Source organism: Cricetulus griseus, chromosome 2, assembly GCF_003668045.3.
Source record: "Cricetulus griseus strain 17A/GY chromosome 2, alternate assembly CriGri-PICRH-1.0, whole genome shotgun sequence".
Classification (NCBI taxonomy): domain Eukaryota; kingdom Metazoa; phylum Chordata; class Mammalia; order Rodentia; family Cricetidae; genus Cricetulus; species Cricetulus griseus.
In genome coordinates, this window is record NC_048595.1 from 10,750,618 (window position 1) to 10,763,566 (window position 12,949).

The window sequence follows — 12,949 nt, forward strand, 5'->3', positions numbered from 1 at the left end:
GCCCCTGTTCTCAGGTTGACTGGGCTGGAATGGTGGTGGCACACTGTTGGCGGGGGTTACACTTGGCGCTTTGAAAACCTCCTATTTGCATGGAATGAAGCTCGCTATGGTAACAAGGTCTGGTGGCTGGAATCCAGGGCCCCACTGAAAAATGCAAAGCCTGTGTGTGCTCTGGGAGAGAAAGGAGCCAGGAGGGCTTATCCAAGCTAAGGTTACCTCGATTCTTCTCAGGAGGGGGAGTAAGGTAAACCGAGGCAGCCGGATCCCAACATTCCTACCTAGGAAGGAGAACAGAAAAAGAACTCCCGCCCCCCCCCCCCCCCGCCGCCACACCTCCCAACCTTCCTCTGGCTTCAGCTCCCTACTCCCACTAACGTTCAGGCCAGCCAAGCAGCTTAGGGCCAGGTTGAAGCTGGCCCTCCATACAGGGGGTGCACACACGGCAGGCCAGTCCTCAGCACCACTGGTCCAGGCTGGGCAAGGACAGCGCAGGTCAGGCACTCAGATGGGGGTGGAAGGTGGCTCACTGTCCACCAGCTCTCCTCCCTGCTGGGCATTTCATCCCTGCAACTGGCAAAGCAAGAACTCCACTCCTGAGCTCACTCCAGCAGCCCCCTCCCTCGGCCCTCCATCCCACGCTCCCCTCCAAGGGGCCCCCTATGCAAGCACCTCTCTCTGCTAAGCATCCACCGCCTCCTCCGCTGCGACCCCAGCCCGGAGCGGGGCAGTAGTTGGCCGGGGCGGGGCTGCCCACAGCCGCAGGGAGGGGACAGTGGGTTAGCCGGGGCCTGGACGCACCCCTAACCTTTCGCTTGGGGGTGCCACCTCTGACCACACACGGGCGCCGCCCTCCTCCCCCACTCTCCGGGGGTGTGTCCCGGAGGTGGGGGGCTCACGAGGCCGAGGAGGTCCCCAAGGTCCCCGCAGGGCCCCCTCCCGAGCGAGCCGCGAATGGTAGGCTCCACTCGGAGAGCGCCTGGCCCGGGCGGCGCACGGTGTCCTCTGCTTGCAGCTAGCCCGCCCGCCGGGGTCTCGCCGTTCGCGGCTGCTCCTCCTCCTCCCTTCCTCCTCCTCCTCTTTCTCCTCCTCCTCCCCCCGCCGCCTCGCCACCGCCGCGGCTCGGGCTGGAGGCGCCGCTGTCATTCCTGCGCCGGAGGAGCCGGCGCTTGCCGGTGCTCGGGGGTCGGGGCGCGGGGGAACCCGGGCCGCTAGGGTGACCCAACAGGTAGAGCCGGGGCCACGGCCTGCCACGCGCCCCCCGCGCACATCATGCAGCTCTTTGTCACCTCTCTCGCCCCCAGGCCAAAATCCTGAGCATGATGGAAGACAATAAGCAGCTCGCGCTCCGCATCGATGGGGCGGTCCAGTCGGCCAGCCAGGAGGTGACCAACCTGAGAGCCGAGCTCACGGCCACCAACCGGAGACTGGCGGAATTGAGCGGCGGAGGCGGCGGCCCCGGCTCGGGCCCGGGAGCTGCGACCAGCGCCTCAGCATCAGCGGTGACGGTGGCTGACTCGGCGGCGGCAACCATGGAGAACCATCAGCACAGCGCGCAAGGTAGGGAGCGCCCGGCGCCGGGGCGGGGACCCAGAGCGCGCTCACCGGTCCCAGTGGTGGCCCGGCCCGCGGTATCCCCCCAACGCTCGCAGCTAGATGGCTTTGCTTTGTGGCTCGTAACCCTCTTCGCCTGGCCGTGTCCACCCGCTGCTTCCCAGCTTGGGAGTTGCAACGCGGTTGTCATTAACGCCAACCTGGGTGCAGTGTGCACGGGGGTCACACGGTCACACCGGCCCCTGCCGGCTAGAGCCAGGCGCCGCTGGCCGGTCCTTTTCAGGCGGCAGTGGAAAGTGCCCTTTGGAGAGCACACAGACCCCCAGCTCCGCGGCAAACTTTTCATGCCCTCGTCCCACATTCCACCCCTCCAGTTCCAAAGGCCTCTGAAATGATTCCCCGGGAGAATCTTTGGGCTCTACTGCCCTGGGGGAGTGGACTTGAATGCACTTTTCTACAGGAACGCCAAGCCCCTTGGCTGGGTTGCATCTGGAGTTTATTTTCTCCAGGCTTGAGATGGTGCAGGCAGTTCTGTGGATGCTTAGGTCTGCAGGGAGTTTTACATTTCCAGCAACTGTACGGGGAAGAGCGCTTCCCAGGGGGAAATCACAGATCTCAAAGGTTGATTGATGGCTGTCTGGAGGAATGAAGGCTTGAATGGTGGGTTGCTAGGAGCCCCTGTTTGAAGGACTCTGTGCAGTTTAGAGGAAGAGGGAAGAAAAGACAGCTGGCCAGTGCTGACATTGAGAGATGACACTTCTGAACCCCCAGTAAGGGTTAAAGGTGTGAAATAAGGTGGCTCTGCCATACTTGGTGTTTTCTGAAAGTTGGAAAGCAAAAGCTGAAGCAAGCTTTTTGCGACCCCCCCTCCCCACCCCACGCCATCCTCCTTTAAGAAGCAATACGGCTGCTTACTCAAACCCTTTGAATTGTAACCTAAACTGCTAAAATCCAAACGGATGGAGGAAGAAAAGAAAAGGGGGGAGGAACCCTCCAGTCCAAGAGGGCCAATTGTATAATAAATATGTCACTTGGAGTGTAAGGTACCAATGCTCAATGGTTCAGAATGGTTTTCTGGTTCTGCGATCTCAACAGCTCCTCCTGAGTGTTGAGAGAGTCTGTTTTTATGGGGATGCCTTCACTTGTCCCATCAGTCTGTTTTGGCCTTACCTTCACCGGAAGGTATGCCTTCGCCCAGTGAGATTCTCAGCTTCAAGATCTGCAGTTCTGTGAATTCTAAGTCAGACCCTAACTTGGTACTTCCAGAGCCTGTTGGGCATCTTCAGAGGTCATGGATGTAATTTGGCCATGATGTAATGGTGAGAAGGTGGTGTGGCCCTGGTGTTTGCTACAGGGTTTCCAAGGTTGGCATCTGGTTAATCTTGTCATCCATCCCTAGTTATGTTCTCATCCCGTGAAGAACCATAGGTGACAGGAAGCAAAAGCAGCCTACAGGATAATGCTTTGGTTTTTGTAAGCAGCAACCGTTCTAACATTCCAGAATTAGCTAAGAGCTGGCATTTTGCGGGGAAGGGACACCGAATGATGCTGGGATATTCCCACCACCCACCCGTTCCTGGACAAGGAAAAGTTAAGAGGCTTTTCATTTGAGTGCTGGTTGCGCTGTGTACTGGGCATGCTAAGGAATCCAGAGTGCCCTGCTGGTTCTCTTCACTAGAAAATCGAAAGACTAAGACTGGCATCATGATGACTAAATGGTTGTAGAGGCACTGTTTTGTTTTGTTTTGTTTCTACTAAGATGCACAAGGCTGCAGACATGGAAGTGGCTTTAAAATCACACACCACCAGTAGCTTCCTTGTGCCCATGGGGACCTTTGCATCTGCCCATGCCTGGCAATGGGTAGGTAACAGAGGAGGACAGAGGAGGAGGGTCTTGTTTCCGTCAGTCCTGCTGATGGTTTTCAGAACCTGTGCAATGTGCCCTTGGTGATTGTATAATCAGAAAGTGTGTTAATGATTTTTCACAGAGCTCGTCGGTGGGTCACATAGCTACTTAACTTAGTAAGACTTTACGTGAGTGAGGTGGGCGGAGGAAAATGAGTCTACTGTGTAGGACCACCAGGGATTTACTTATGTATAGTAACAGCGCCTCAGTCCTGGAGTATATGTGTACACGCACACATATATGATATATATGTATATGTATATATATACATGTATCATTTAGTCTGTGTGAGATTTTGCTTTCATTTGTTTTGTTTGTGCGCCCCCCCCCCTTGGGGACTATGACACTGTTTCGCTAGAAGCTCTCAGCAGAGCTGGTCTGGTCAACTCTTTTGCCACAGCTTCTATTATGTCCCTAAAGAGGAGCCTTGAGTGGTTGGAAGCTAGTTTTCAAGTATGGCTGCTCACCTTCCTCCTCTCCTACCTGACAAGGCACCAGGATGCTGCAGGGAAACTGGGACCCTTGTGCTTTCTGTTCTTCCAGGTTACAGTCACTCATGTGCTTTCATTTTGCCTACACTGGAGCTTCTCAGTGGGACCAGACCCTAAGAATGTCTGATGCTGTTAAGTTGTCACTTCTCAGATCCAGGTTTTGAATGAAATGAGTATCTTTCAAAATACAACAGTGTTAAGTCACTTTCAGCTAAAGTGCGTGTGTACACATTAAGAGCATGCTAAAATGCCTTTAACAATATTAGCACAAATGATTATGGGAAAATGCCACCTTTTACAGCCCCACCTCCCACCAAGAAAGAGACTGTGAGATCCATTTTCAGTTTTTTAAAAATTCTTTTTGGAAATGTATAAAGGAAGTGTATCACTCCTTGTTGGGTACTTTTGTTGCAGGCGAGCCCACTAGGTTGGTGTCTTGTGATGAAGTAAACTCAGGTTTTCCTAAAGGGTTAAGGCAGCATGTCATTTAAACAAAATATTAACTCACTTGGGTACCCTGTGTGAGCGGGCATGGTTGCTATGTAACAGAATCTAGACAGTGAACTGCTGGAAATCTGGGCTCTCGGCACTTCGAAGGATCTTCTTTCGGAATTTCTGTTGAAAGAGCTCTTGGCAGTGGGCCCATCGGCTCTCTCCTGTTGCAAGTGAGTTGGATAATCCTAAGGAGGACTGTAGGCCAGCCTCGCCAAGGGCATCCGTGCCGGGTGGCACATTTCACAGCCCCAGAGGCCACCTCTTACATTGATGGGGTCACAACTGTTTTTGACAGGTGGACAGAAAGAGGCTTGGTTTTAAAAAAATCCAAAATACAGCGCTAAGCATTTGTTTCAATTTATCTTGTTGTGGGAAGGGGGTTGTTTGAATGAGCATTTCTAAACTGTTTTCCTCGCAGTAGCAGCTCTGAGAAAGTGTATTTAAAATGATTTCTGTTCTTTGAAGGCAAAATATAGCAGTTTGCTTCTCTGAAAATGTTTTATCTGATGAATGACTAATATTAGATTCAATTGGCTGCTTTGCTGTGCATAGAATAAAACAATTAAGAGCCATTACACCCAATTGAAATAGGTGTTAACTGTATAGACCATAAAATGCTTGCACCCCGCAGGATGGATGCTCACTGCCTTGAGTTCACTGTTTACTTGGTGTATGTGCCCATGCATGCCTATGGATGCCAGGAGTCGGTGTTGGGGGTCTGCCTCAGTCATTTTCCACTCATGTCTTGAGACAGGGTTGCTAAGTGAACCTGGTGCTCACTGATTGGCTAGACTGGCTTGGCCAGTGAGCTCCAGGTACTCTCCCATCTCTGCCTCCTATCTCTGTCTCCCCGTGCTGAACTCAAATGCTCATGTTTGTGCAGGGAGGGCATTTTCCTGACTGAGACCTCTCCCCAGCCCCCACTGGCAACTGGAGGTACAGAAAGTATCTTTAGTACTAGAGAGAGGGGGGCAGTCCCTATCTGCCTCGGTTGTTAAAATGGGAAGATGGGAAGGATCCATCTCTGTCTTTGTAAATTTTCGTAACTACACACGGGTTGTATTTCCTTCTTCAGGCAGTTGCCTAGGTCTCAGCATCCCCTCTCTACAAAACAGTGAAAACTCAGGTGAAGTTCGCCTTCCCTTAGGAATGGTGTGAGGAATTCACGGAGACACTAGACATTGTTGTTCTGGGAAAGAACTTCTGTGCTTTGGCACTGGCTTCTCCATTCAGTCTGCCCTTTGCTCTCATTTTCCAGAGGGGACTTCTATCTGCTTCAAAAGAGGGGATTTCCCAATGGTGGACAGGGTGGAACACAGGCATGTGACAACACCTTTGAAGCCCCCCACTTTTTGTCTCTGCAATGGGCTGAAGGGCTGTGTCTTTGCCTAAACCTGGAAGGTGAAGGCAGGACTTTACAGTTCCTTCTAAAATTCTGGAGTCACCAAGAGATTGCTTACACATGGAGCCAGCATAGTTGAAATTAGTTATTGATTGCCTATCATTTACTATGTTTCCTTTGTCTTTAAAGATGCCTTTGGACGGGCCCTGATATCAAGTTTCTGGTTGTGGACCATTTCATATTGTGGTGTTTCTTTCCTGATTGTGTGTGTGTGTGTGTGTGTGTGTGTGTGTGTGTGTGTGTGGCTTTCCAAAGCTTCATTGATGTCAACTGGAAGTCTTAGCCAGTCTGATTTTCACAAGAGGCCTAGTCGCATGCATATCATCTCAGTGTGAGGTGACCAGTGTCTCCACACCCTCCCCCTCACTCCTCAACCCCAATGGCACCTTTTAGGGATCCCATAGGGTTCTAATTTGTGACTTCCTGACTGCCAGGGAGTGGGTAACAGATGGGCTTGGCAGGTGAGAATTGCTCACTGGAAGTCTGCCTGCCCACCTGTAAGCCATGTAGAGCACAGAAGGTTAAACTCAGGGTCTCGGGCACATTCACTAGGTATTGAGTGTGTGTGTGTGTGTGTGTGTGTGTGTGTGTGTGAGAGAGAGAGAGAGAGAGAGAGAGAGAGAGAGAGAGAGAGAGAGAGAGAGAGAGAGAGATTCACTCCCATGTTATACAGCTAAGAAAGGAAAGGGCAATAGGAATGTCCCCCACCTTTTCAACCCCCTGCATCCATCATACTGAAGACCTTATATAATAACTTCTTATGCTAAGTAAGTCTGGTTAGCAGCCCAAGTTGTGGGGGTGCTAATTGCTCTGGCTAATTTTGATTATCACCTTGGCACACCTGGGGACAAGAAACCTCATTTGAGGAACTACCTCCATGGGATTGGTCTGTGGACATGTCTGTGGGGCATATGCTTGATTGATAATTGACCTAGGAGGGCCCAGCCCACAATGGGTGGGACCAACCCTATGCAGGTGGGTGTAGGCTGTGCAATAAAAGTAGTTGAACATGAGCCCAGAAGCAAGCTAGTTAGAAGCATTCTTCTCTGGTCTCTGCGTCAGTTCCTGCCTCTAGGTCCCGCGATCTCCAGCCCTGGCTTCCCTTGATGATGGACTGTAGGCCAATAAACACTTTCTTCTCTAAGTTACTTTTGGTCAGTTTCATCACAGTGATGGAGAAGGAAATGAAGACTTTAATTCCGTATCTTTGAGACCAAAATTTTGAAAGGGTTTTAGCAGTAGAGAACTCTGTGTGTGTGTGTGTGCGTGTGTGTGTGTGTGTGCGTGCGTGCGTGCGTGTGTGTGTGTGTGTGTGTGTGTGTGTGTGTGTGTGTGTGTGTGTGTACACATGTGTATGTATATATGTACCACAGTCAGCTTTGAAGATCTCTAATCATTAAAGATTCAAAATTGAGCCATGCCAAGTATGACTCAGCATTGTGTTATAATTATTGGAAGTTCTAACGACTCACATGGATTAGAAGGATGTGTACATTGGCTGTAGTTAGCATTCAAAGGCCCTAGCATCCTTGAGGCTGCAAGAACCCAGTCTCATGATGAGTTCTGCATGCCCTGGATTGGTCTACTTGAATTCTGGTCCTTGGCCCCACGTGCACACACATGCTTACATGTATACATGTATGCCAGGCAAGTATGGGAGGGAACTCATTCTGTCTGTTAGACCCAGAGAGCTGGGTGTTAAGTGATCTTTCAAATATGAATTAGTGCCCTGCTGTTCTTGGGGCAGACAGGACTTTTCCTGTCTCCCTCTTCTCTTCTGTCCGCTCTGTGTATCTCCGTGTCTCTTTACCTCTTTTCTCTTTCTTCCCCTCCCTCTCCCCTTTCTAATAAAAGCCGGGCGTTGGTGGTGCATGCCCTTAATCCCAGGCAGAGGCAGGGAGATCTCTGTGAGTTCAAGGCCAGCCTGGTCTACAGAGCGAGTGCCAGGACAGGCTCCAAAGCTACACAGAGAAACCCTGTCTCAAAAAACAAAAACAAAACAAATATGAATTAGTCCCTATTGTTTGGGCTGAATATCAGGGCAAGTGACACTCAAGATGACACAGGCGCCACCAGCATTATCACATGTTGATGCCCCAAGGTGCAGGAAAGCAGGTTCAGATAGAAGAAGAAACATCGTCCCTGAATCCTCAGGGTGACCATCCACAGTGGCAGAGTGTACCTGGTGGATACCTCATAGCAGGGTATATTCCCCCAAGACAAAATTACCATCTCTGTTCTCCTTGCCTGGGCCCACCTTGCCTACATAGACACTGGCAGAAGACCTGGGCTCAGAATGCTGCTTCTACCCCGTGAGGCTGGAGAAGACCTAATGATCTTGCTCACCTGATGAGCCTCGGATCCCAGGGGTGGCCTGCAGGTTGGGCTCTGTGGGCCCTCCTGCTTCCCTTGGAATCCTCAGCCTTCACAGACATGAAAGAAGCGGTGTGCAGTCTGAGTAAGTTTGGCAACCGCAACTGTTCGAGCAGGTGGCTTCTGTGTAAAAGGAAATCATGGGTTCTAATTTTATTCTGGCATCTTTGTTGAGGTGGTGCAAGACCTCTGGGTCAGGCTCCTGAAAAGCCCTTGACCCCTCTCTCCCCTCTGATCAATGGGGAGCCTCACCCTGCAGCTTGTAACAGACAGTTCTGCAGCAAAGAAGCCCGGGCTTCTGCTCCCCTTCTAGACTATACTGTCAGGCCGAAGGACCAGACAAGTTGTAAAGAGATGATGCCCCACTCAGCCGCCAGCCCCTGCCCCCTTCCATCCGAGCACGTGCTTCGGGATCCCTGTAGGGAGGGCAAGGCCTTCCTCTCTCAACATTGCCTCAGCTGTACCGAGTGTTTGAAGTACATGAATGGTTCAGTATGATCCAAATGGCCTTTGGAAGGAAGCCGGCCAGGGCCAATCTTTTCCATTCACCTTCTGACGTGTCATTGTGGTTCTCCAAGAACACCTCTGGGGTATATGACAAAGGATCATGGTGTCCAGGGCATCTCTAAAGCGTGCCCTCTCTCCTTTTTGGAATATTTTACTGTAGTTTTAAATGAGATCTGATTTCCATGCCTTTGTCAAAGTTTCCAGTGAGCAATAATAAACATATATTCCACATGAATCCCAGGCCCAGTATGAGGGCAACACTTAATGCCCAGTTTGGGGTAAAGGAAACCATATCTCAAAGAGGTAAAGTCCCTTGTCTATAGTGACATGAAAATGACTAAGATGGTGACAATGTCAGGTACCATGTGTAATGCATCTTATGGCAACCGTGGGTCCTTGTAATGAGCCACACAAGCAGGTATGGCTCTTGTACCCATTTCTTACATGGGAAACTGAGGCATGGAGATGCTAAGGTATTTGCCAAAGAACATGCAGCTGTTACGAGACCAAGATCTGGCTCCAGTATCCATGCCCTCACTCACACAATGCTTGGATGCCTAGGGTTAGTCTATGGCCACATACCAGGCCAAGACTAAACCTACAGATCTCTCTGCTGTTTAAGCTCCCTGGCTGCCTTCTGTGCATATGTCTCTCTTATTGGTTAATAATAAAACACTGTTGGCCAATAGGGAAGCAAGATAGGCGGGACTAGGAGAGAAGGAGGATTCTGGGAAATGTAGTAGAGAGGAGAGTCACCTTGTGATCCCAGGAAGATAGGACGCTAAGGCCGGTGTCCTCTGTAAGACAAGTCATTATAAAAATATATAGATTAGTAGTTATGGTTCGTAATTAAGACTGAGCTAGCAAATAAGAAATCCTAGTCATTCTCCAGCAGCGTTGTAACTAATATAAGACTCTGTGTTATTTGGGGGCCCTAACATGGTGGCAGAACTCAGGTTGCTGGTGGAAAGAGTTATCATTACATAAACTGGAAGAATTCTTAGGTTGGCTGCATTAAGAGGACTTGGATCATCTTATAAGCGTCTTCTCCCAGATGGTGGGGCCTCTCCTCTCCCAGAAGGTGGAGCTTAAGTTCGGTGTATTTTGAGGGATGCTTTTGATAAAACATCAAGCCCTCCTCCTGAGGCAGTGAACCTGCCAACAAGGAGGCAGCTGGGGCTGCCTGCAAGCTTAGTGGCCCCAGGGTCAACAATGGAGGGAAAGCTTAGGAACTTGGGTTGGGGACTTCTGATTCCTTGGACCTCATGTGCCTTTTGTATCTTGGGAAGGAAGGTTCTAAACAAAACTGGAATTTGGGGATTCCCTTACTCTCCTTCCAACCAAGGCCCTCTTTTCTCCTCTGCTTCTCCCTTTATGGTCTTGGGAACTTCCCATGATCCCCAGACAGTCCCAGCAAGGGACTAATAGACTTCTCACAGACCCTTTCCCTGGGTTCCCATCCTCAGAGCTGTTGACTGGCTGTGACAGTTCCTTGTTGCTGGGGCTTTTCCTTTCCGTGCATTGTAGGTTTAGTTCTACTCCAACACCAGGAGCTCTCTCCACACCTAGTTGTGATGACCAGAAATATCTCCAGAAGTTGCCACTTGTCTCTCTTTGGGCCAAAATTGTCCCCAGATGTGACCTCAAGTGAGGGTCATCTAAGATTGAAAGTGCCTAGGAGGACAGAGGTATTTCCTGTTTTCCTCTGCTTTCTAGAACTCTGCCTGATCCACAGAAGAGCTCAGCAAATATGTGTTAAATCAGAGTGTGGGTGGGTGATGGGTGGAGAGATGGATGAAGGGAAGAATGGTTGGATGGGGAGATTAATGGATAGGAAGCAGATGACTGGATGGATGGGTGGATAGATGAATGGATGTATGGACAAATGGACAGACAATACTGACTTGTGGATGTGTGGGATTAGTCTACTTATTACATGAAACATGGTATCTGGAGGTTTGTAGGGGAAGCTGTAGCCACGCCTACTTAGGGGCTGGCTACAGATGTGCCTGACCACGCTTGTGAGGGTGTGGTCAGGGGGATGTAGGGTGACTGCGTTTACTCTTTTGCTTTCACTTTGGTACTTGCCGTACAGACTGCTGCCACGCCGGCTGGCTAGGTTGCTCTGTAAGTAAGGCTTTTCCCTATTAAATACCTTATATTTCTACCTGACTCCGTATTGGTAATTTCCCACTACAGAGGTTCATTGGTTTATGATGTCTTTTTAACTGATTGCTTACACATCAGGTGTAAATAAAGGGCTCTGAGCCCTTTATTTGTAATGCCTCCATTCCTTCTTAAAGGACGTCCTTGTGAAGGAACTGGGGAGAAGACTTGGTCAGAAAAGTGTAGGCAGAAGAACTTGAGTTTGATCCCCACAACCCATGCAGAACACTGGGCATTGTAACCAACACCTGACACTCCAGCACTGTGTGAGGTGGAGACTGGAGGCTCCCTGAGGCTTGCTGGCCATCGAACCTAGTGGAATAGATGAGCCCCAGGTCCAGTGAGAGACTTGTCTCAACAGGCAAACAAAATGAATAAGGTGGGGTGAAGAGCAATTGAGAAAGATACCTAACATGGATCTCTGGTCTCCATGTGAGCAAACACGTGTGTACACACACACACACACACACACACACACACACACACACACACACACACTTCCAGACCAGTTGGATCTCATAGAAAGGCTTTTCTCTTAACCAAAGCCTGACTTGAAGAAATTGAGGTTTAGAAAGATTTAGTTGCTTCTTTGCCCCAAGCTCACCAAAGTAGGCAGCTGACAAATGAACAAATGTGTTGACACACAGGTCCTGCTGACTGCGGAGCCCGCCTACCTCACTACAAGGAAGATGAGCACACTTCATGCCTGAAGACACCCCACCTCTAGGATGGGATGGCTTTGTCCACCACCTCCCTCCCTCCCGCTTTTGTACTGTCTCTGTCTGTCTTAGGAAATTGGGCTCATAGATTTAGAAATCACAGATTTAATAAGATACGGACAATCTATCGCTCAGCCTGGTAGGTGTGGCTGACTCGGAAACATAATTACTTTTTATAATGAAGGTCTAGACATATAATGGGGAAACAGACAAGAAAGTGACAGCACAGAGGCTTCACTACATGTCAGTCATGACAGCCATGACATGTAGTCAGACCAGAGTGGAAGCACATTAATGTCACCTCAAAAGGGCAAACTGGTCATGATAGATTTTCTTCATAGGTTGGGATTGGGCACAGCAGATTACAGTGACAAGGTGGGACCTTCCTGCCTAGGGAAAGATCATGGATAAAGAGTTAGGCCCAGCTCTTGAGAATCCGAGGCCCAGAATTCAAGTGCAGTCTGGGCTACATAGTAAGACTGTCTCAAAAAAATCCTCAAATGTTGACCTCATTCTTGAGGACTCAACTTTAGGTTTCTTTCCACCTTTTAATGGAAATGCTTTCTCTACAGGATACATGTGTATTGTGTGCTTTTTTCCATGTATGTAGAATCTATATAAAAACAGAAGACTGTGGAGGAAGAAGGGACAGGGAGGGGAGATGGAGAGAAGGTATGGAGGATGATCATTGATCATTGTGGATGATCAAGGTGTGTTCAATGTGTGTGACAATGCCAGAATGAAACCCTGTGCTTGGTACAATTGATATAACCAATGAAAATAACAAATAATTCAGGGAGAGTGAGTGGGGGGAGATGCAGGCAGGGCTTGAATCTAGAATGACAACTGTTAAAAGCTTTCTCTCCAGAGAGAGAGAGAGAGAGAGAGAGAGAGAGAGAGAGAGAGAGGATTCAGATCTCAAAGCAGCCACTGGAACAGCTTTTGGAAGGAGCTTCCCACTCATGTTAGTTTCTTGGCTGAGGCTGAGCCTCTTGCCAACTACGACAAACAAACTTGAACTTCTTCACGTTCCTAGATGAACTTGAATTTTAAAAGAGGCAACTATTGAACATGGTGTTTTTGTTTTAATTTAGTTAAGTGTGATGTGGAACATGATGGGTGGAATTCGTGCCCCTTTTTCTTCTTGTTTTGTTTGTTTTTCCATCCTCTCCATTTGAAAGTCTGTGCTGTGGATGCAGGGTGGTATGAAGTTGAGAATCTGGTCCTCACCCTGGACAGGGCTTAGGTCCACAGAGTGATGAACGGTTCTGAGGAGACGCGGCCCCCGGGGTTCTGTTCATATTCTTTTAATCAATGTATCCATCAACTTCATTGGGCT

General features: G+C 49.5%; 1 protein-coding gene across 1 annotated transcript in view; it reads left to right on the forward strand.

Annotated features, from left to right (window-relative positions):
- The first annotated feature begins 1,316 nt into the window (after positions 1-1,316).
- LOC100773492 (kazrin) overlaps positions 1,317-12,949 on the forward strand; it is a 364,339-nt gene continuing 352,706 nt past the window's right edge. Inside the window, exon 1 of the mRNA XM_027399962.2 lies at positions 1,317-1,557. Coding sequence (XP_027255763.1) covers positions 1,317-1,557 — 241 coding nt within the window. The remainder of the gene's footprint in view (positions 1,558-12,949) is intronic.